This window comes from Phoenix dactylifera, chromosome 15 (assembly GCF_051530095.1).
Source record: "Phoenix dactylifera cultivar Ajwa chromosome 15, Ajwa_hap1_PhDact_Kaust_v1.1, whole genome shotgun sequence".
NCBI lineage: Eukaryota > Viridiplantae > Streptophyta > Magnoliopsida > Arecales > Arecaceae > Phoenix > Phoenix dactylifera.
The window spans coordinates 13,404,689-13,429,357 of record NC_143204.1 but is presented as its reverse complement, the minus strand read 5'-3'; the positions used below and the strand labels follow the sequence as shown (position 1 = coordinate 13,429,357).

At 45.1% G+C, this 24,669-nt stretch overlaps 1 protein-coding gene across 3 annotated transcripts; it reads right to left on the bottom strand.

Moving 5' to 3' along the window:
* LOC103722769 (F-box protein At3g12350) lies at positions 1–24,669 on the bottom strand. Of its 3 annotated transcripts, none has more exons than XM_008813445.6 (3): positions 23,603–24,666; positions 23,093–23,511; positions 1–1,085 (listed from the first exon to the last, which is right to left on the bottom strand). In XM_008813445.6, exons 1-3 carry the CDS (start codon positions 24,473–24,475, stop codon positions 992–994), a joined length of 1,386 nt encoding a protein of 461 aa, XP_008811667.2. In that variant the 5' UTR covers positions 24,476–24,666; the 3' UTR covers positions 1–991. The 3 variants fall into 3 exon arrangements, with proteins under 3 accessions (XP_008811667.2, XP_026666443.1, XP_088568029.2); XM_026810642.4 differs by lacking the exon at positions 1–1,085 and adding an exon at positions 20,696–21,301; XM_088711903.2 differs by lacking the exon at positions 1–1,085 and having other exon boundaries at positions 22,919–23,511; positions 23,603–24,669.

The following is a 24,669-nucleotide window of genomic DNA, read 5'->3' as shown; positions in this document are numbered from 1 at the left end:
CTGTCACTTCTTTAAGCAGTCATGATCACCTTTAAAGTGACAAATATTAAATACAATATGCACCTTCCACCTGCATCCACATGAAACCAATACGACACATTCTAGTTGTCTTTGGACCAACAGAGACCACATTCTGTCCATTGTTGGGACAATGTTCAGAACCAAATTTACATTACAGAATCAAGGTTTTAAGATGACTTATAATGAAAAAACACCAGTTCCTGCAGTCCCCACAGTGGAAGTTTCTGGTGACACTTGGTGCTCAGCTTACAGATATATGGTACAACACAGAAAAATTGAGGTCAATATCATTCTGTCATCATGGCCATTCAGGGTCCTTAGTAAAAATCGATCAGATGTGTATAGATAGTTTTGTTTCAAAAAAGCATCACAACTATACATAATTACATACAGAAGTAATCATGCAGCCGTGTTTGATGCTATCAGTGACGAATTGAGCTCATCCTACATCAATGGCTGATATCCCTTGATTAATCAAGGTTCTTTTTCCCCTTTTCATGGGTGGTGAAGTGACGGTTATCAATGGACAAATTCAAAATATAAAGGCCATAGTGATGAGACAAGATAACTGCCAACTTCCTAAATTAAGAGCAAAAATATAAGAAAATTATTAGGAAGAGAAGTAAATAAAAAAATATATCATAAGATCTTACAGTAGCCTTGCATTTCTAATTTGCTAAGGAGAATCAAGATTTCTGGAAACATCACCAACGTTGCATCATCTAACTTCCTAAGAAGGCCATTCTCTCAAAATACAAGGCATAATCACACCACCTCGAGCAATCAGATATTGCTGAACATTGGAACAATCCTAAGTTTCTCATAATTTTATGGAGTTACGCTGCCACTTTATGCTGCATGCCAATTAATCACTCACCACCCTAATAGCTTATGATAACATAATTACCGCAAATATAATATCTTACCAACAAAGTCCATTGTTCCCAAGAGAAAGACAACATCTATTCCATCAATTGCACCAGGTTGTCCTTGTGGAAAAGCCCGTTCTTGTAGAAAAGTTGGACCACACACACAAAATACTCTTTCCCTTCCAAGGCAGTTTCCTATGATAAGTGGGATGCATTTTAGTTAATCAAGATATTAATTCCAATTCTACTTTGAAAAAGAGCAATCGGTTATTGCCATAATCACCTACATCACATTTAACAAGCTCCTGCAACATTCACAAAAATCAGTTACTTATTAATTCCCTGTGATGCAATAAATCAATTACGTTCATAATGCAATGTCACCAAATGTTTGGCCCCCAGATGATCCCACATACGAATCTCATATAACTCATGAAAGTAAACTGGGATTATTTCCTCATAAACAGAGTGTTTTCTATTAGGGCCACAAACACATTCTCAAAGGCCTCTACCAAATTGTTCATTTGTTAACGAAATATTTTTTATTCAGTAATTATGGGTAAAACTACCAAACTGAACTTCTGGGTTTGCAAAATAAATTGCAATTCAACAGTTATCTGTGGCATGAAGAGAAAGCCAGTTCATTTCTTTGTCAATGAGAGAGTATTCTCAAATCAAGTGCCAAAAGATGAAGAGAACTTTAATGCAAATGGCAGTTTAACTTGTACCTGAGTAGACAGCATCCCTGTCTGCTAAGTTTAAAACCCATTTATTTGCAACTAGGTTAGTTAATTTAAAGATAACATACTAAATACTATTTTGAGAGACTGGCTAAAATTCCTAAAAGAGGTAGATATCCTTCGTCTAAGCAAACCATCGAAAACATCAGATCTTGGATTCACGCACTTCTTTTTTTTTTTTGCTGAAAGCGGGTTATCATACACAACGTGTATGAATACACCCAATAAGGTCAAAATACACTAGCTCACGGAGTGCCAATGGCATCTCCGCCTCCCCCACCCAAAGGGTGTACCCTGAATGGTAAGCCGCAAAGGCAGCCACCCAATCGGCCGCCCCATTGGCTTCTCTGAATACATGTTTGGCCTCGACGGCCACCCCAACCCCACACATCATCTCAATGTCCCGAATCAAGGGGTGGTCTGTGCCCACACTCCTCAGCCCCTCCTGGATCCACCTGATGACTGTGGCCGAGTCGCCCTCCAAGACAACCGAGCCAGCCCGCAGTACCTGCCTCGCATATCGAAGACCCGCCCAAGCAGCTCGTAGCTCTGCCTCGGGGACCGAAATGCCGAACAACTGACAGTCACCTGCTGCCACCACTCTGGAGTGCGGGCCCCGTATCACAAAACCCGCACCACCCCGCGCACCTCCATCCTGTACAGATCCATCGAAGTTGACCTTGAGGAAACTCGGGGGTGGGGGCTCCCAGGTGAAAAACACCATCTGAGAAGCTGCCGAAGCAGAGAGGGAACCCCAGGTGTCCCAAGCTATCGAAGGTCTATCGGAAGAGGGTCTGATCTCCAATGCCTGTGCTCGCGCGAACTCCGCTACAAACCTCGGTGACACCCTGCGCTCACCGAGGGTGCGGGCGTTCCGGGCCAACCAGATCTGGAGAGCTGTGCAGGTCGCTCTAATGGCCTCCCGACATGTCTGAGGGCAGGCTAACCACTGCTGTATCATCTGTAAAAACTGGAGCCTTCCACTCCAAACCTCTCGCGGGATCCCTGCCCACTGCCATACCGACCTCGCCCACGTACACTGGAAGAGCACGTGGTCGACCGACTCCTCGACACTGCATGTACCGCACTCCGCTGGGATCCCCCAACCTCGCCTGCTCAGCACTGCTCTCGTCGGAAGGCGGTCCCACGCCACCTTCCATAGGAAGAGTGCAACTCTCGGGTGAAACCCCGACCTCCAGATCCAGGTGCAATCCCGTCCCGACTCATGCTCTCGCTGGATAACCCGGGAAAGATCTCCCAGTCTAATGCTGGACCGGCAAGAGGTGCCCCAAATCCTGACATCTGGCCCCCCACATCCAGGCACCGGGATGGACCGGATCCTCTCAGCTAAGTGTCCTCCGAACAGCTGTCGTAGCCTGGCGTCATCCCACCCAGACTCTCCCGGGGCAAGAAGATCGGAGACCCGCAGCCCCTCTACTGCCTCAACATCGACCGTGGTCGGCCACCACCTCAGTGGAACTGTATCAATCCATGGGTCCGTCGTCACATCAATACTCCGCCCATCGCCTATCAGCTACCTGGTATTTGCTGACACCGTCGGCAGGTACCTCGCAATCTCACGCCACATGAAGGAAACTCGCCGCCCTCTCCATGCCACCCCTGAGCCCTCGCGGCCATATCTGGCTACCATCACCTGACTCCACAACCCATGTGGCTCTAATAGAAACCGAGCTGCATGCCGAGCGATGAAGGCCTCACGCCGCTCCAACAGGGACTGCACCCCGAGACCGCCCTCACTGGTAGGTCGGCAGACATGCTCCCAGGCCACCAAATGCACCCCGCGACCTCCGCCGTGTGACCCCCACAGGAAGCACCGCAGCAGTCGCTCGACTCTTAGCAAGATCGTCTTCGGAACCACGGTGTTGGCCATGAGATATACTGGCATGGACCCCAACACCGATCTGATCAGAGTCAGTCTCCCCATCATAGATAAGGAGGCCGCTCTCCATCCCTCTAGCCTGCTCTCTACCTGCTGCACCAGACTGGAGCACTCTGCCACCCGTAGTCTGCGACCTATGATGGGGAGTCCCAGATAGGTCAATGTCTCCTCCTGCTCAGGTATCTGCAAAATCCCTCGGATCTCCTGTCTGACCCTACTCTCCGTGCTCGGGCTGAAGTGAACAGCTGACTTCTGGAAGTTAACTCTCTGGCCTGACGCCGCGCAATAATCCGCCACCACCCTACGAAGGACCCGTGCATCAGAGACCCGCGCCCTGGCCAACAAAAGACAATCGTCAGCGAAGAGTAAGTGAGATAGAGGACTAGCCCTCGGGGCGGGGACGTAGGCCTCCAAGTCCCTGCGAGCACTCACTCTCTGCAAATCACGAGACAAAATATCAGCACAAATAATAAACAAATAAGGTGATAGAGGGCATCCCTGACGCAGCCCCATAGTGGACTCAAAAAAAGGTGACGGTGTGCCGTTGACCAAAATAGAGAACTTTGGCCCCCTAACACACCCCAGGACCCAACCAATCCACCGCCTGTGGAACCCATACGCCTCCAGTGCCTGCTGAAGAAAACTCCATCTAACCCTGTCGTAAGCTCTCTCCATATCCAGCTTAATAGCCATCAAGCTGCGTCGCTTCGATGCTCGCTGAAGATCCCACATCATCTCCTGGGCTAACAGAACATTATGGGAAATGTTTCTGCCAGCTATAAACGCCCCCTGCTCCTGGCTGATAATGCCAGGCAGAAGGGGCTTCATTCGTCCGACCATTATTCTTGCCACAACCTTATACAAGGTTGTGCACAAACTGATGGGCCTGAAGTGACTGGGCTCTGCTGCCTCCTGACGCTTCGGGATGAGCGTGATGAAGGTAGCCTTCCAATCCCCTGGCATCATCGCCTGAGAGAAGAAACACTGAACAGCCTCTACCATCGCTATCCGAATGATACCCCAATACTGTCGGAAGAAAAATGGGAGAAAACCGTCCGGTCCCGGGGCCTTGTCTGGAGCCAAGGCCCAGACTGCCTCCTGTACCTTCTGAGCCGACACCGGTCGGACCAGGGCTGCATTCTCATCATCCTTGATTCGCGCATCCACCCTCAGGGGGTGGACTCTATCGTCGGAGTCCTCGTCCTCCGTCCATCTGGCACGGAAGAAATCCAGCAGGGTCAGTCGGATGGCAGGCTCACCTTCCACCCGATGTCCGGACCCATCTCGCAATGAGTGGATCATGCTCCGCTGCCTCCGGATAACCGTCGTCCGGTGGAAGAAGCTGGTGTTACGGTCCCCCTCATGCACCCACTGAACCCGGGATTTCTGACGCCAGAAGATCTCGTGCTGCCGTAGTAGTGAGTGGTGAGTCGCTAGAAGCCCCCGGAGGTCACCCATGCCATCCTCCGAGAGCGCACCTTCAAGATCTTCCTTCCTCTGCAACTCAGCAATCGCAGTCTCAACCCCCTCAACTCTCCGAAAAATATCGCCCACAACCTCGCGATTCCATCGCCGGAGGCGCCTCCTAGCCAATTCTAGTTTGCGTGATATCCGGTGCATAGCATCCCCCCGCACTGGAGTGCGCCAAGCATCACGGACAATATCCCAAGACTGCGGGTACGATAGCCAAACCTTCTCAAAGCGGAAGGGGCTATGATGACAAGGTCCCGATGATGTAGAAATCAACAGGGGGCAGTGGTCCGAGGCGATCCGAGGTAAGTGACTAACCCTGCAGGTGGAAAAGCGGAGGATCCAGTCCGGGGACGCAAAGGCCCTGTCTAGACGCTCCCAAACCCTCGCACTGCCGAGCTGATTATTGCACCAAGTAAACTGAGGTCCGGAAAAACCTAAGTCCACCAGGCCAATACGCGATACAAAGTCGCGAAACTCCCTCCTGTCCGCTCTATCCATGTAGGCAGCCCCACCCCTCTTATCACTCGATCTCAGGATGCAGTTAAAGTCACCAACTACAACAGTCGGGACACCCTGGGCAGTGAGACTGGTGATCTCTCGCCAGAGGACTCTCCTGATCCTGTAGTCCGTGCTCGCGTACACCCCACACAGTACCCATGGGGCGGTGTCTGGTGCCGATACAATCATAATCACCTGTTGGGGGCAGTTGTGGAAGACATCACAAGTCGCCACCCCCCGCCTCCACAGGAACAGGATACCTCCCGACAGCCCCTGGGACTCAACTGCATATGTCTCCCAGTCCCTCCCCAGGCGCCGTCTCAGACGTGCAAGCCCCTCACCAGATAGCCTGGTCTCACTCAGAAAGCAGATCTCCGGACAGCGAACTTGCACTAACCGTTTGAAGGAAGACATGAAGGACGGCTTGGCCGCCCCCCTACAATTCCAGGCGAGGATCCTCATGGATCACAGTCCACATAGTCAGCCTCAGACCCATCCTCCCCCTGGAACGCGGGGCCAGCCTCAAGCACGCTACCTGGGCCCACCACGAGCTCATCAGATATGACCTGCATGACTGCCGCCCTGACGCGCTGTACAACAGTCGTGTGGTCAGTATCCCCTCCAGGCGTCAGTGGCACGACCTGACACCCCTCCGGGAGCGGCACGGGGTGGTCCCCCGCCCCACTCCCACTGGAGGTGGCCCCCCGCCCCACTCCCACTGGAGGTGGCCACTCCCTGCTCTCCCTCGACCAGAGGCAGAGGGCCGAATCGGAAAACTCCATCCGGATCAGTGCCCATCTGCACGTCCCAAGGCTGTGCCTCACGCATCACATCCGACGTGAGGAGGGCGTGGCTGTCGTGCACGGGAGGCCCAGGCACCAAGTCACTCCCCCCACAAGGAGGGCTGTACCGGAAAGGCCCTACCAGTTCCTCGCTCTGGCCCTGCAGAGCGAGGTCATCATGACTCCCCAGACCCGATGTAACTGGGCCTCTCGACCTGCACCCCCCTGGCCCAATGGACAAGCCGTGGGGAGGGCCTGAAGGCCCAAATCCCCTTTCCCTTGATCAGACCGCGCGGCTAGGAGAGGCTGGCCGCGCGCCTCCTCGCACGGGCCCAGCGGAGCCTGGGCCCTTGCGACCAAAGCCACCAGCGCGCCAGGCGCTGATCCGGGCGCGATCTCAGCGCCCGGCGCGGCCCAGGTGGGTGGCGCGCCAGTAGCGCGGGGCCCGGAAAGTGGCGCGCCAGCGGCGCGGGGCGCGCCGATGGCCAGGGCCACGCCAGCGGCCTGCGCCCCCGCCGGCCCGCGACCCCGGCGCCCGGGCCTGTAGGCCCGGGTACGCTGGGCTCCTCGGCCCACATTTGTGTGGGCCTGATGGGCCCCTTGTCCGGGGACCCCAAGCGGGCCAAGGCCCGCCGGCGGCCTGGGCCGCTTTTGGGTTTTGGCCCGGGCCGTAGCCGCCCGGCTGGGCTCCGGATCGGCCCGCACCGGGGCCTTGCCGGGTCGCCGACTCGGTTCCGGGTCCCCTGACTCGGCCAGGATCTCGATGGCCGAGTCCGCCTGGAGGGGGCCGAAAGGAGGCTCCGGGTGCCCCTCCCCCCCAACGGCCAGTGGCGACCGGCGGCGTGCCACCTTCGCTGGCTTCTGCCAGCCGTCGGTGTCCGCCGGAGACACCGGCGTGGGTGGGCGAGCTGCCGGAGATAGCGGCCGAGTCGAGGACGACCCGGGCCCCGGTTGTGGCTCGGTCGTCTTTTCCGGCCGCGGCGGCCGATTCTCCCGCGGGAGTCTCTGCCGCGACGCCACCATCCAGGGGCCGTAGATCGGTCCCTGGACCTCCCCCATCGTCCGGAGGCGGTTGAGCAAGCCCGCCCTCCCCCGGATCCACCTCCGCAGAGGCCGTACCCCCCCCCCCCGACACGAGCGATCGCCGGAAATCGGCAGGCCACGGCCTCGTGCCCCATCCGCCCGCACCGGGAGCAGAGGGCCGGGGCATTCTCGAAGACGAAGGGCTGCCACCTCACCTTCGTCTTCCCCTGGATCAACACCCCCGGTAGCAAGGGTTTTGAGGTGTCGACGGCCACCTTCACCCGGGCGAAGCCCATCGCCTGCCTTTGCTCGGTGACGCCGTCCACAGCAACCGGCCGGCCCGCCCGAGCGGCGATGTGGAGGATGGTCGACGTCGACCAGTACTCCGGCGGCAGGCGAGGCAGGCGAAGCTACACCATTGCCGTCTGCACAGCCTCCTCCCCGGGTTCGAAGTCCGGAACCCATGGGCTCATGGCGAGTAACTGCCCCGCCACCACCCACGGGCCCTCGCTCAGCGCCCGGTCCCAGTCCTCCGTCGACCGGAACCGCAAGGCTAGGTAGCCGTCCGCTAGCGGGACGGCCACCACCTCCTTCGCTTTTATCCGAGCGGCGACGTCCTTCGCCACCACTCGGCTGGGACACGGCGGCCGAAACTACGGGCCACTGCCGCCCGCCCTTCCCACTCCAGCCGAGCCGCCACGATCGGCCCCTCCGGGAGGACAAGCACCTCCGGGAAGCAGCGGCTCAGCCGCTCCACCTCCGCGGCCATGGGCCATTGGGTTACCCACGGCCCCGGCCTCGTCCAGGCACCGGAACCCTTACCTTTGCCTCTCGCAGATCCCTCCGATGCCGTCCCCGTCGGTTACTTCCCTTTCCGTTCCATCGCACACCCTGCAAGGAAGAGGACGATGAGCGGGGTGGCTCTGAGAGACACCGAAAACAAACTTCCGTTGCTCGCCCCGCCGCCCGGAACCCTTGGACTGCCGGGCCCCGCAACGCCGAGACTCTCCTTCGCCTAGATCGGCGTTAACAAAGAGAAAGGAGAACTCCGGCAACTAGCCGTTGGCAATCCCCAGAGCTCTCCCTTCGGTGAAAACAGTTGCTCGCCCCGCAGCCCGGAACCCTTGGACTGCCGGGCCCCGCACCGCCGGGACTTTCCTTCGCCTAGATCGGCGTTAACAATGAGAAAAACATCACGCACTTCTCAAAAACACGTTGCTCTTAGTATTGATGGAGGCATTTACAACTGAATATAACTGCATTGACAATCTCAAAGCATTAAACAACAAACGTCACTACAATATCTTGTATTCATGTGCTTCGCCAAATGAAGTCTCTGAAATTACAACTCTGATAGCATTTACAATTGAAATTTTTATTTCAGTAAAAAGAATTCTAAACAATCTCCATAACAGACTCGAACTGATGACCAGAATTAAGACCAAAGTGGATGTAAAACAGGTTGCAGGTGTAAGGAGATACCAAAACTACCGGCCCAAGCTGGAGCGACCAATGTAGAAGGCTATGCAGTTTTCAATAGTCAAAATTCTTCAACTGGGAAGCAAGATAGTAGTTTCATCTGTCACATTAAAATTGACAGTAGGACCTAATGACATTCATATATATGTACACCAGGCGGATCTGGATAAATTTTGTGTTTAATATTATATTTATTAAGAAGTTCAATCATGGCATATTGGTTTGTTTCTGTTGCCCAAGGGTGGTTTAATAAAGTCTGCACTAGTTAAGTCCTACAACTTATGGATTCAAATGTGATAGCAGTGCAGGACATGGATTCTCAAGCTTATATAAGTGGTGTTACCACACTGAAGAAGTTAATCCTCACTTTTAAAGTTAAAATGTTTTCTCCCAGCTGTTCTTGTGGCTTCACGTAACTTATCCTCCAAGGAAGAAGGCAATTAAACTTCTTGTGCTCCCAATGCTTTTGCTGCATTTTCTGGAGCAGAAACACATTTTACTCAATGGTTTTGAACATTGAATCAGATTAAAACAAGTCCTTGGGTGGTGCTAAAAGAAGTTAGTATATGATGCCTCAGTCAAAGTGCTTTCATTCACTAGGTGGAATAATTAACTTGAAAAGGCATGTCCACGCTAGAAAAGGCTCTTTGATCTTAAACAAATGTCAATAAGCAGGCAGCTATCATATGGAGATTAATATATTATCTATTCTCTCAGGAGGTTGGGGATAAAACCCAGTGCTGTCCCATCAGGGAAGACCACCTTGACTTCCTCATCCAGCATCAGGTCATGAATTTCAAGGTGAAGAAGCAAAGCAGGTGGACTGCAAGCTAAAAGGAGTTCTGTCTTGGTTTTAGTGATCCCAGGCACTTTATTGAACTACTTACTATTAGGTATTGTTCCAGAAAACTGCATTTGTTGCTAGGAACCTATCCTATAAAGGCTTAGGTAGAAAGTTTTTCTTCATCAGCTTTATGAAATAACTCGTTTATTACAGAGCTGCAACAAATTGCAATTCTTCTTCTACTTTGGACACCATTCAACAGAAGGTCAAATATGCAACTGCCTATACAGTAAGCAAGTTTCCACTGACTGCACAAAGGCACAACTACAATTACCTGATTCTAGAGAATCAACCATAGTAGGTGATGGTTGATCCTGGTAGGGACAGCATAAGCCAAACAGAAAGGCCTTTTTAGGGTGCATTCTCAACCAACTACCAGCAAAAACCAACAATAGTGATGTTGACAACCCAATCAGCAAGGAGGACCGATAAATACAATGCATACTCTTAAAGAAAAATAAGCATTATTGATGTGCTTAACTTGGGGTATTGTTCTGAACAACAACCATATGCTGACTGGCTTGCTCGGCCACTGATCATTAAAAAATGGATGGGAGCAAGGTATCATAAAAGGTAGAAAACAAGGATCTCTTAGATGATATGGGAGAAAGTGCTACAACGATGAGGACGGACTCCCTGTCATAAGAAACTATTACACACCACAAAGCAAGTGGAAAATGTAAAACATGAAAGCTATAGACCAAGTATACAATCAGCCAACAGATATGGGATTTGATTACAGATTGACTTGCTGAGGCAACAACAGAACCTTGTGACCAGACCATTATGCATATGCTCCGACGTATTGAAAAGTTGTAAATAAGAGAGTGGTATACAACACAATGGGCAGTGACATGTAGCACATTTGAATACTAGATGAAAGATAATGCAGAGTTCACACATAAAATCTATTAATTTTTCCTTTGAGGATAAGAGAAAATAATCCCTACCCTAATGTGACGGGAAGCCATGAGAAACCTCCACCTCAAGAATAGAGGGGTTACCACTGTCATTTTTGGTAAAATTACTATAAGTTTAAGAAAACATCAAATTCAAGCCTACAAGAAACATAAGAAATTATCAAGAATTTTGGTGCATGGTCGTATCCTTACACCATGGTCTAAGCATTACATCGGAGAGTAATGCATGGCCGTATTGTACCGTACTAGGTATAAACTGGTACAAACTCAAGTTGGGATCAATTCAAGCCCCATATTGCCCCATATTGAGGTGTGCACCAACCCGTACTGAGGTGCACTGAGATAAAGGAAGAAAATTGATTAGATAGCTGTTTTGGTACGGGGTGCATACCGTATTGTACCAACCATACCATACCCAACCAATAAGATATCAATGCAGTACCCGATATCAAGATTGCAGACCTTACTAGTGACAATGCCTCTACTAATGGGATTTGTTTTCTATACATCAAACAAATAAGTCACTTCTAAGATAGCTGATCATCTTTCCTACATCAGCACAGATGAAGAAACAAAAGTCAAACAGCAAATTAAGGCAGCCAATTCTCTGAGCATAAGAGCTCTTCAGCTAGTTATCACGAGCAATTAGTTTACAGAATCAAGTATCGAAAGGTCTTATCCAAGAAAAAATCAAAACATGTTTATCATTAGCTAGGCTTGTAAGCGAGCTACATCTTTGTGAAAATGCTCTCTTGAAACAGTCTTTATATTCTTTAAGTATTCCTTGCAAAACAGGAGATTATGTTGGGACAAGATGGTAGAAATTGTTTTCATTTTGAGCATGATAATGATATTACCTTAATCAAGGGGAGATAATTGAAAGAACATTGGATAGCTTGTAAGTAGCTGCCACATTTATTAGGTAAGTGAAATTGAATCTCTAGAAATCTGATATGTAAGAAAGTCAAACTTGTCCATGTTTTCGTTTGTTATTTTCCTGAGATAAAAGCTAGGTACAACTAGTAGCTGACATGTTCCCAAAAATGACAACATTATACCAAACATAGCCAATAATGAAAAAAAAAGATTATCTTCTTTAGAAATAGAAAATGATGACCATACCTATAATCATAAAAGTGCAGTGAAAAACAGAAGGAAATGTAATAATTGATGGAAACACAAAAGAACCAAGGAAAAGTGTATCTGGGTACCACATCTGATGCCCTCAAGTAGATACAATTTTCTATCCATGTGATGATGAGAGCTCATCCTAGAACAAAGTTTATGGGTCACAGATGGAAGAGGGAAGAAGACGAGAATATTGGCACAAGGGAGTGACAAGAAAGAAAGTAAGAAACTGAACCACTACATACATAATGTATAGGAGCATCAGTTGCAAGTAATCTATTAACTCTTATGGCACCCAAATTACCCTAAACACTTGTGACTCCTGAAATAATATTAATGAGTCCTTAACAACCCACTACTTCTTAACTCCTTGACCTTGACTACCTAATAGATCTAATAAATCAACAGATAATAACTCTAGGGATACTACTAATAACTCTCCAATGACCAATTACCTTATACTTTTTTGACAATCTACTTGATTAATTACATAACAACAAGGATACATCATCACTCCTGGTTACTCTTTAATGACCCATTACAAGTGGGATTTGGCTGCCATTCACCCCATTAACATACCTTCATTATCATGCAGTATTGGAAAATAGCAACCCCATGACCAAAATACCTAAAAATCAAAATAAATGGAAAAATAACCAAACCAATTGACACACCATCAACTAGAATAATGGATTCCAGTACTTCACAAGCTTAGTTTCAAACTAAATGAAGCATACATCAGAAATAAAATCTCGCTTTGCAATCATGTATACATGATTACTCAAGCACTATAGTGGTTTACTATTTTAATGAACTAGAAGTATCTGTGTTGAATATTTGCCTCTCAAAATTCCAATCACCTATACCTGCTAATATACTTGTCATGCACTTCTGCCAGCTTTGAGAAGATAAAAAAAGCAAAAATATATCTATGACATTACGCACAGCCCTCATCCCGGCGATATATATACAGCCACAACAATGCATATCTAATTCAATATTCAAATTATTTCTGTATCACATTTTTACTACAGAAAATCAATTTATCCTGAAAGATCCTCATACATGTAAGTCCGTCTTAAATTTTGAAGAAGGTTGGCTACTCCCTATCCAGCTATATCTCTGTTGGTGTCTATTTATCATGCCAGAAACATATGATTGATGCAGTTACTTTATCAAAGTTTTCAGTATTAAAACAGCTATTAACTGTAGAAAACATAATGAAGCAGATCATGACCTAGAGGAGGCTAAAAGAGTAAAATGTAAATACATTTTGACAACCAGACGCATAGGTTTTCAACATATATAAAAATGCAATAAGTTGATGATTTAGAGCATTTGCTAGTGAGCACATTAAACAAATTTAAAAAAAAAAGGACAAGTGGACTAGAGGTGTGCAAGAAAATGACCAAATAGCAAAACCGACCTGAACCGGTTATTTCTTCACACACACACAAACACACATATAGATGAATAGAAAGATAGATATAGAGAGAGATATACATATATATATATATATATATACATATATATATATACACACACATATATATACATACATATTTATATATATACAGATACACATACGCATGTATACATATAGAGATGGATGGATAGATATGGATAAATATATACATATAAATATATATATGGAGAGAGAGAGATACACATATATATACATATATATATAGATACACACACACACATATATATATATATATATAAATATATAGATATATGTATGCATATACATATATATATATAATATGAAATCCAATCCCGGAAATACAGGATCCCACTTTTTTTTATTGCTCAAGGCTTCGAGACATTTCGAAATCGAGAAACTTCTATAAGAGTAAGTACTATCAGAGAACAAGTATCCGATTCAAATTTGCAAAAGAGAGATAAGGGGGAGAGAGGGAGAGAGAAGGAGGGCTGGTGGAGGCCAGCGGAGGGCTGGTGGAGGCAGGCGAAGGACGACAACCTGTGTGAAGGCAGCAGAGGAGGGCTCCGCGAACGAATTTTCTGTTTCTTTTGAAACAGGGGTCCGGCTTCTTTTTTATTTTTGTGACTTTTAAGTGAAGTCGGCAAATGAAACAGAAAATCCGACTTCACTTAAAAGTCACAAAAATAAAAAAGGGACCAGACCCCTATTTTGAACGAAATGGGGGATCCGGCCGGGGAGCCCTCCTTCGCCTCCTTCGCGCGGCTCGTTGGCCTCCGCCAACTAGCTTCCACCTCCCTTTCTCTTTCTTTCTCCCTCTCCCTCCCCCCCGCTCGCTCTCGCTCTTTTCTACTCTTTCCTTCTCCTTCTCCTCCGTTGACGGGGTTCGTTTTCATTGGTATGGCTTCGTACGTCCCGAACCGGACGAACCGTCCCAAATCGTGCAAGTTTTAGTGGTTCGGCCACTTCAATAGCCCTAGCCACCCCAAATCGTGCTCTCGCCTCTCCTAGATCTCCTCCCACTCCGCTCGTCCGCCATTCAAGATTGTCTTCACCCACTCTCCTCGCCGAAGGAGAGAATAGATCCGGCACTCTCCCTTGCCTCCCTCCTCCTCCAACCCCTTGCTTAAGTGAGATGTCTTCTCTTCTTCTCTGCTTCTTCATAAAATGTTTAAAGCCCTAGTTCCTGCTCATAGAACTATGGATACATGGAACCATAGACCCACGCCATTCCGCCATCCTTCTTCCCCCCATGATCTCCGCCCCCAACTCCTCCCCAGCCGCCTAAACTGCTGCTATATATAGATACATACATATAGATATAGATATAGATATGGATATTCATATATATACACACATATATAAACCATTTCACTTGTACAAGCTTCAGTGGTTTAGTCACTTCAACAGCCCTTGCCACCCCCAATCGTGCTCTCGCCTCTCCAAGGTCTCCTCCCACTCAGCCTGTCCTCCATTCGGGATTGCCTTCACCCACTCTCCTCAATGAAGCAGAGAATAGATCCGACACTCTCCCTCGCCTCCCTTCTCCTCCAACCCCTCGCTTAAGTGAGATATCTTCTCCTCTCTGCTTCTTCATAAAAATGTTTGAAGCCCTAGTTTCTGCTCATAGAACCATGGATACATGGAACCATGAACCCACGCTGTTCCACCATCCTTCTCCCCACCCCCCCCAAATCATCTCCGCCACCGGTCCCTCCCCGGCTGCCAGAACAGTTGCTGCCACCACCACTTTGCTACAAATCCTCAAACACTCTCCATCACGCTTCACATTGCTCAAAATCCCCCACTATAGGAGCCATAAAATCTTAATTGGTTCGATGAATATGGTCAATCAATAACTGGTTTGATGAAGCATTCTTTGATGACTTCAGGGAGGGATCTTAAAAAGCTTTAAGAAGTTCAACATAGCAAGTTCCTCACGAGTTGAATGTATTTGATATGCATGTCCGTTTATTTCATCTAAAGGTGTAACATCATGGATATCCATAATGCTTTATTAAAATAATTTGTTTTCTTTTTCTAGCAGTGACATAAGATCTTGCTCTCTCTTTGAAGAAACACCTTATTGTCATGGTGTTATACATATGTTATTGGGAAACTTATGTCTACTGATATCAGGAATTGGCTGGTGGGATCATCATAGACCTAGGATCTACTCTTCATTTCAAGGGTGAGGACAATTGAGAGTGACGTAAAAGATAAAATAATGGTAGACAAAACAAGAGTTGATTTTCAGTTGAAATGAAGAACTAGTTGTTATTTTTAGTTATCACTAAGAAATCTTTTATGTATCATGTTCTGCAAATGAATGAAAAATTACAGCTTATAATTAAACTTTGCCTACCCGCTCTTCATGGCTTGTTTGTGATCTGGATGGATCTCATCAATATAACTATTTTTTTATTCCCTTCTCTGCTGTAATTATTGAAACTATTTATTATATGTTTATATAGGGCTGAGTACTGCACAAAATTGTTTCAGTCTGGTTGCCATGAGGAACCATGTGGTGGTAGAAATAGAGATGGGCACTGGGCCGGGCCGCCCACGGCCCGGCACGGCACGGCACGAAGCACCCGCCAGCTACAGTGCCGGGCCGTGCCTGGCACGGCCCCTTTGATAGGGCCGTGCTGGGCTAGAGGTTCCTGGCCAGCGCTTCGGGCCTGGGCCGGCACGGCCCGGTCTAGGCCCGCGGGCCAAGCACGGCACGGCCCGCGGGCCAGCACGGCACGGCCCATAAGGGCCTGGGCCGGGCTGGCACGCGAGCCTGGCACGGTCCGGGCCTGGGCCCGGCTCGGCCCGATAAAATTTTTTTAATAAATTAATAAATATTGAACACTAAGAAATCTTGATTTATGAATATAAAGCCACCTTAATGGTGGGGGGTTTGGCATAGACCCCTACCAGTTTATTAATTTAAATCAAAATGGTACATGAAGGGAGGTTTGGACCTTGGTCTGACCTCTAGATTCTAGAATACAATAAGAAACTAAGAAAGGGCCGAGGTTTGGACCTTGGTCTGACCTCCAGAATACAATAAAAATGTACAATTATAAAAAATTAAGAAATCTTACTAATCATCAGTGATTCAGTGAATTAGTATTCACTCTTCAGTCTTCAGTCTTCAGTCTTCAGTCTTCAGTAGTGTTTGTATCATCATCATCAGAAGATGTTGTATTATGTCCACCTTTATCTTGAAGTCTTGCCTCAGCATCCAGCCAATCCTTGAAGCAGAGAAGCATCTCCACCGTTTCGCCCGTCATCCTACTTCTCTTTTCGTCAAGAACACGCCGACCTGCACTAAAAGCGGATTCCGATGCTACCGTGGACATCGGCACAGCTAAAATATCGCGTGCAATTGCAGACATAACAGGATATTGATTTCTAACACTCTTCCACCAAGATAATACATCTAGATTCTCTATTTGATTTTCATCATATGCAGACTGAAGATCATTTCGTAAATAAAATTCTAGTTCACTACTTAAAGATGAAGAAGATGAAGAGGAACTTGAAGCATGTGTGTGTCTTCTCTGTGCAATGAATGAAAAAATAGATGACGAACGAGAACTACTAGAAGGAGGAATAGAGGTTTGTATTTGTGTTCTAGATCCACGAATTTTTTCATCATATATAGCATAAATATCATAAAGAAGTTGTCTTACCTCATCTTTAGCAGATTCAGCATCTTGATTCATATTTTCAGCGTATGCATCAAGTAAAATTAGCACGCCATTTAATTTAACTCTAGGATCAAATACAGCAGCTAAGTTATGCATAGGACATATCCTGTCCCAATACTCATTCCATTTAGATTCCATTAGGTGAATAATAGGCATTAAAACATCATCATATCTATGTTCTGCAAATTTTTGACTAATTATATATGCTTGTTGTAAAAATGAACATGAAGTAGGGTAATAAATACCAGAAAGAACATTGGTAGCATTATAAAAACTAAGCAAAAAATCTTCCAAAATTTTTCCTTTATTCCAATCAGTTTCAGTCAATGTAAATCCTAATCCACGATCATTAATATATGCACTTAATAAATTTTTATATGGGTATGCATCATGTATCATGCTATATGTGGAGTTCCAACGAGTAATTACATCAAGTTTAAATTTTTTAAAACGTTTACCATGATTTATGCATAATTCCTTAAATTCTTGAAGTCTTGATCTAGAAGCATGAATAAAAGAAACTGCATTTCTAATTTTTGAAATCACATCTTGAATCATGCCCATGCCAGCTTGAACAGAAAGATTTAAGATATGACATGCACATCTAATATGCAGTAAATTTCCATCTAATATGGGATGCAATGAGTCTTTTAATAATACAACAGCAGAATTATTATTAGATGCATTATCAAAAGTAATAGACATAATTTTATCATTAATATTATATGAACATGCAGTTTGATAAATTATATTTGAAATTTGTTGCCCAGAATGTGGAAAATCAAAAGCACGAAAAGCAAGAATACGTTTATTTAATTGCCAATCATTATCAATATAATGAGCAGTAATGGCAATAAAACAATTACTACCTACAGATGCTGACCAAATATCAGAAGTTAATGAAATTTTTACATTTAAAGTAGAAAGTGTTTCAATTAAATTTTGTTTCATTGCTAAAAAATTGGTCATAGCTACTCTTCTAAATGTACGCCTACTAGTTCTTTTGTAAGCAGGTTGTAGGTTTAATTGAACATATTCTTCAAAATTAAAAGATTCACATAAACTAAAAGGTAATTCATCCTTAACTATCCATTTTACAAGTGCTTTTCTTTGATTTTCATGATTATATGCAAAATTACCTACAAGTAATCCCCCTTGTATATTAAGGCTACTTTGAGTTTGAGCATGAGAATCATGCATCCTATGACTCTCTTGATGTCTTTTTAAATGCCCTGTTCCCCCACTACTACTACAACTATAAAGTTTGGCATATTTTTTACATTTAGCTTTCCAGACTCCCTCAACCATAACTCTATCAAATTCATTCCATACAGTACTAGTCCTCTTACGAGAAGAGGTTTGACCTTCACTCGGTTCACCAGTTCTAGAGGAACTAGGAACAGGGGGTTGGGGATTAGTTTCTTCTCCCTCAGAAACAGGAATGCCAAACTGACTTTCCTCAAAAGATGACATATCTATGATTAATTCAAAAAATAAAAACTAACCGCAAGGAGGAATTGAGTAGAGGGTCGGAGGGCAGAGGCAGAGCCGAGATTCCGAGCTTCCTCTTGTGCTCTCAACAGAAGCGACCTTCTCTTCTCAACAGGAACCTCCTCTTGTGTAGCACTTGAACAAACTAAAAATTAAATTACTAGAAGAGCACTTTAGAGGAGAGAAATAATAGCAGTAGAGAAGGAGAGAATGAGAGGTTTGGTGTGGTGAGAATGAGGGAGGAATGGGCTATTTATAGAAGCCCAAAAATTTTTTTTCCCAAAATACCCCTCCATTCAGCCGTTATTGGACTGTTGGGAGGGGTAAAATCGACTTTTTTCCGAAAATAGCCGTTGGAAACGGCTATTTTCCCTCCCCCTCTCCAGACGGGCCGTGCCAGGCACGGCCCGTCTGGAGCCGTTACGGGCCGTGCCAGGCACGGCCCGTTTAGAGACGTTGCGGGCCGTGCCTGGCACGGCCCGTTTGCGCCCGTTACGGGCCGTGCCTGGCACGGCCCGTGCCGTGCCGTGCCCGGCCCGGCCCACCAATAGAGGGGCCGGGGGCCGGGCCGGGCTGGCCTTCCGTGCCTCACGGGCCGTGCCAGGCACGGCCCGCTTAGAATTTGGGCCCGGGGGGCCTGGGCCGGGCCGGCCCGGCACGGCCCGTTGCCCAACTCTAGGTAGAAAAGATGATACGTGATTTGCTGCACAAAAGATTTCTCTGCAGTCCAGTCCATTATAGCTTGTAGATTATATACAATTCATTACTTAAAGTTCATTACTCAAAGGGGGCGTTTGGTATGGGGTGATCGTCCCAGGATGATGTGGGTGCAGATGATGAGATCACCGCGTTTGGTTGCACCATGGTGATCCTACGTGGCGGTGATCCTAAATTACCTCCACTCCTCAAATCACTGCCCAACTCGATGATAGGATACCCATCCTTGAGGTCGGAAATCCAAGATCACCCCAAGACAGTGATCCTGGATTGAAAGTTAAAGACAAAAATACCCCTCAATTTAGCAAAAAAATTGATATATCAATATACCATAATATATTATGTCAATGTTATATATATATATAATATTATGTTGATATTATATATTATATTAATGATATATATTATATTATAATATATTACTAATCATATTATTATCCTACTATTATTGAATGATAATTTTAAATTATAGTAGAAATGTATTATTATATTTTATATTTATATAATGAAAATAATTAATATATTACTCTTATTTACCTTATTTTCTTAATCAAAATAATTATTAGTACTAAAAAATATATTATTAGTATAAATAAAAATATTAATTCTATAATGAAAAATAACATATTTTTATAAGATTACTAATTTATAGGAGTAATAAATATATTTTTATAGAATATATTAATAATTAATATATTGACAAATATATTAATATTTTATTATAATATATTTTATATGATTAATAAATATATGATAAGGGCTACTAAAAGTAGAATATGTGACAAAATTATGGAGCTATTATAGGAATTAGCATATTGACTTACATTTTTGATTCATGAGAATTAAAAACACATAAAAAATCCATCTAAGATATATTATGGGTATTTGTGGTATTATGTGGTCGGTGATCTTGGATCCCTGTACCACACCAAATAAGTTACTCATGGATACTCGAAAATTTTTAATCACTGGACCATGGCCTACCAAACACATTGATCTTAGATTACTGGGGATCAAATCATCTCAGCATTCGGATCACCGAAGATCTTAGATCACCGTGGTGATCCTATTGAGGTTACCGCCCCCAAAGATGATACATGATGGCCTGACTTCTGTATGTTTCTGACAATTTTTTTAGGTTCACGTTACTTTGAAAGGGTTGAATGTTTGTGATATGAGAAAAACTTCTCTATCTGTATGCATTGTTTGACTCAACGAATGTGTTGCTTGTGATTTCTGGGCCTAGAGTTTGTATGAGCATTACACCTTATCATTGCTTTCTTTATGTTTCTGCCTCATGAAATATCATGTTGCTGTACAATTTGTGCCATCTCATTTATGGACATGTGCCCTGATTTTGTTTTGGCGCACATTCTAACATCTCATGTGTTGAAATTGGCTATCATTTATGATGATCTTTTATTTTGACCAAGTTCATACCTATGCCTGCAACAGATAATTACAGCAGAATATTGTTCTTAAGAAAATGAGTTGTTATTAAGATAATTGCAGCAGAATTTTTTTTAGAACCTGTAATGGTGAATAGTCACGTCACTATGAGCTAGATTTTGGCCTGCTTTTCATGGTTCTTAAGATTTAGCAGCTGACGATGGCAGTCTTTTACATATCTAACTATTTTCATTGGGTATCTGGAATCAAAAAATATTTTGCCTGTGATTTTATCTTATCAAATCTGTCACCACCCAAACTCTATGCTCCTCGTGGTTTCATTATGGACATGTTTGGATTTCTACCAATTCATCTTGTTCCAGCAACCAGTTCTGTTCTTATTGTCATCAAGATTGTTTACTTGAGTTATTATATTTTTGGCATCATAATCCCTGGTGTGGTAAACAGAAGCTTCCAATCATTTCTCATCACTTTCTTTCACCCCTCTTAAGTTGCTCCATCATTGTCAGGTGTTGTTTAGTCATGGCCTCATAAGACCAATAGATCCATTGATCCCACCATTTCACCCTATAAACACCACTGCTATTACAGGCTTAAGCACAACTTATCACTATCATCTTATTCTTCTTACTCTTGTATGTACTATGGATGCTCACTGTTCTTTTAGAGCTTGTCAGATTAATCCATTTGTCTAGCCAGACGAACAATATTCTGCTATGAATGTAGAACAGATGTTAGCTACTTGTCATCAACCAACGACTCATGCACCAAAGACATGATCCCTTGGATTATCTAATGCAGGCATAGATAATTCCAACTCATGTGGGCTTCAGCATAGCCGGCAAAGAAAGCATCCTTATCCTACAATAGCAATCAACCAAACCGTCAAAAAAGAACTCAAAAATCAGCTATTAAGAAATTGATAACAATGTAAACAAACTAAGAAGAAGAATTGTACTGCAGCATATTTTTCCATAAGAGGGTGGAAAGCTGGATTAGTTCAAAGAGCCTTGTCTGATGGAAGCTGGATAAGGTCTTCATTCTCCCCACTCAGGAGCTCCCATTTAGCCTAGCCCATCTGATAGAAGCCCATTTAGCCCAGCCGTATCCAACCCGATAACTTGAACCAAACCGAACTGAATTTTTTGGGTCAGTTTGAACTGAATTTTTTACGTGGTCAGTTCGGTTTCAGTTTCGGTTTCAAGAAACGATTTAAACCGGTTTAGTTTCAAAAATAATTCTAAACCAATCAGTCCCAAATCGTGCACACCCCTACAGCGGACCACATATTTAGGATGGCCATAGCAACATATGTTGTTCCTCCTAAGAGCATGATGTATCCAGAATAATTAACATAGTCAACCTTTTCAAGATATCAAAGTGGGACCAAAAGGTCATGCAGATTGCACCTAATGAATTTCCAAATCAATAAGATCACAGAGTCTCAGGTTAAGGCCTCATAAAGTAGCTTGCAGAAAGGTTAAATCCTTAGAGTGAGAAGCTTATAATATTTTTTTATATTTTGACAATTTAGGTGTTAACCTTATATTGTCCCATTGATTCTAAGGTATTTGGTCCGTCTGACATTACTCAGAAATATAAAAGGATTAAAAATCAATTTGAAATTTGGATTTGAAAATTACTTTTCCTTAGGTTCATTACCAGGGTATGTGGAGGAGAATCTTAAGTTAACCATCACTGTTGAGTCTTCAGAGGTTTGTCGATCAGGTCAGGTTCTTCTAGAGTCATGCTGCTATGCTATAGGCAAGTAAGGATATGAGACATAAATCAAATTATGATTAGGAGCTAAAAGCTCATGTGAACTGTTTCATGAAGCTATTTAAATGGCCAATAGTTTGGCACCATATTCATGCAATATCCCAAAATTTGTTCAAACTTTATCTCAAGAATTTAACAGTTTAATCCTCATACTTAGACTTGTTTTCTGCATTTCCTGTATAATAAGGTTGAAAACACTTGGACATCAGAACTTATAATCATAAAGCTTTTTCCTGGAAATCTAAGCAACAGTATCATGCATTATATCACATTTAATTCATAGACCAGATAAAGATTTTCCATTTACTAAAAATGATTCAAAGATTACGCATTTACATTAAGTTTGACTTGATTTGGCTGCACAAGGCAATCTTGGAGGATGAACACACCTTCTATTCTAAAAATGATGGATGTGAAAAAAAAAAAAGCTAAACTATGAAGCATAGACCAAGAAACAAACTGCTACTTCATAGACCTACCATTGAACAACGACACTAGCTTTATGGAGAAAAGGAAAAGAAAAACTTATACTGGTATTGCCCTTATTACTCATTCATCATAAGGATATCACTTCTGTACACAGTTAAATTTACTATACATAAAATAGGGAGGCAAAATCAGACTAAAGATTAGCAATGCAAGCATCAACATCATCTTGCCACTTTAAATGCTTATGACAAAATATGAATCTGAAGCAACTAATCAATGACTTACAAAATTATAAGAAAGTCATTTATTTAAACATTATAAAACTTACATTACCAAGTCATAGAGTTATAACTTACTAGATAAACAGTGTTGTACATAGATATATCTAGCAAGCATTATAAACTAGAATGATTGCAGCAATACTCTAGGTTATCAAGAAGATACCCATTTAAAGTTATATGCTTCAGGTCAATGATAAAGTTGTTCCGAAAAAACCCGAACCCGAAAGTCCCATCTTCATACTCCCATATCCTTCCCTCCACATTTCTTGGATCACCAGAAGAACCAGATAGATCTGGAATCACCAGGTCATAACTGGAGTTGATACAGAGAATGCGTGAGACCACTTCCCTGTCCATGTTGCTCCAATTCGAAGCCACTGCACGTATGTGCTCACGGCTACTATACAGATCCTGTTCCTCTTTAGAAAATGGGGATTCAAGAAATGTGGTGTTTGAAGTCCAGAAAACAGGGGAATAACCAGCGAATAGCTCCCCCGCATCACCAACACGTCTACAAGTTATTCCACCGACATCATCATATGAAACAAGGTAAAAATCCAGGACATTGTCCTCACAAATCCCCTACAGGAGGAAATGTCGTTTAAGAAAACTGTTAAAGAACTAAAGAACAGATTTTTCCAACATAAAATAACACGCAGAGAGAAACAAGCACCTTCCATAAGCCTTGCAAAGGCCGTGAAGGGGTGGGTTGATAGTTGACAATCTTCACGAAATGCTCAGCTTCCCATAGTCTCCTCCTTCCAAGCTTCTCCCTTTCCTTCTTCCTCTGCCTTCTGGAAGCCCTGTCACCGCCCGGGCTCATCCGGTTGGCAAAGTACTGGTAGATCTCCGACATCAATCGGTCCGGCGGTGATGTACTCTCGATCTCTGCCACCTCATCCAAAACCCCTGAATCGCCACCCCGAGCCTCAGCGTAGAAGCTACGGTTCTCCTCCACAACAAAATGGTTGCAGCCCATAAAACTAACGGTCACCGGCACCAAATCGGAATCCGACGACGGCCCTGAAGCCGAACTGAAGAATTCTCCCGGTGACTCGAACCGGGATCCCGGGTGGAGGAAGCTCACGGGATCGCCATGGGCAGAAAGGCCCAGCCAGAGGAAGGGAACCTTGAGGACGCCGTACGTACCGGTCTCGGCGGAGGGGGAGACGCGGGATCCGGTGATGTAGGAGGGCCCCCACTCGAAGAAGACGAGGGGCGGGGTGCCAGGAGTGCCCTGGCCGATGCGGCGCCAGAAGCCGATGAGGCTCTCCCAACGGTCGAGGGTGCGATAGAGGCGGGCGTAGGGGACGCGGCCGCCGCCGCCGCCGGAGGCCCAGGAGCGAATCAGGGTCTTAGAGCCCCACCGGCGGTCGCACATGACGAGCCAGACGGGGCTGTCGGAGGTGGAGGCGCTGCATAGGGCGGCGAAGCGACGGGAGGTGCAGGCGAAGGCGGAGACCTCGGCAGGAGAGAGGAAGGAGAGCACGTTGAGCTGCACGTCCTCTGGGAAGTCGGAGAACGAGGTCGGCGGTGGCGATGCCATTGCTAGGATTGGGGTTAGGGCTTGCGGGTGATGGAGAAATGGAGGCGAGAGCCGAGGAGGATCGTGATCGATTCAATGGATTGGGGAACACGGAAACAGAGCTTCGCGGAAAAGATAAAAAATGGCATTACGAGGCGTTTTGGCTTTCGCCGGTACCACCGCCGAACCGAGAGATGGGGAAACATTGATGGAAT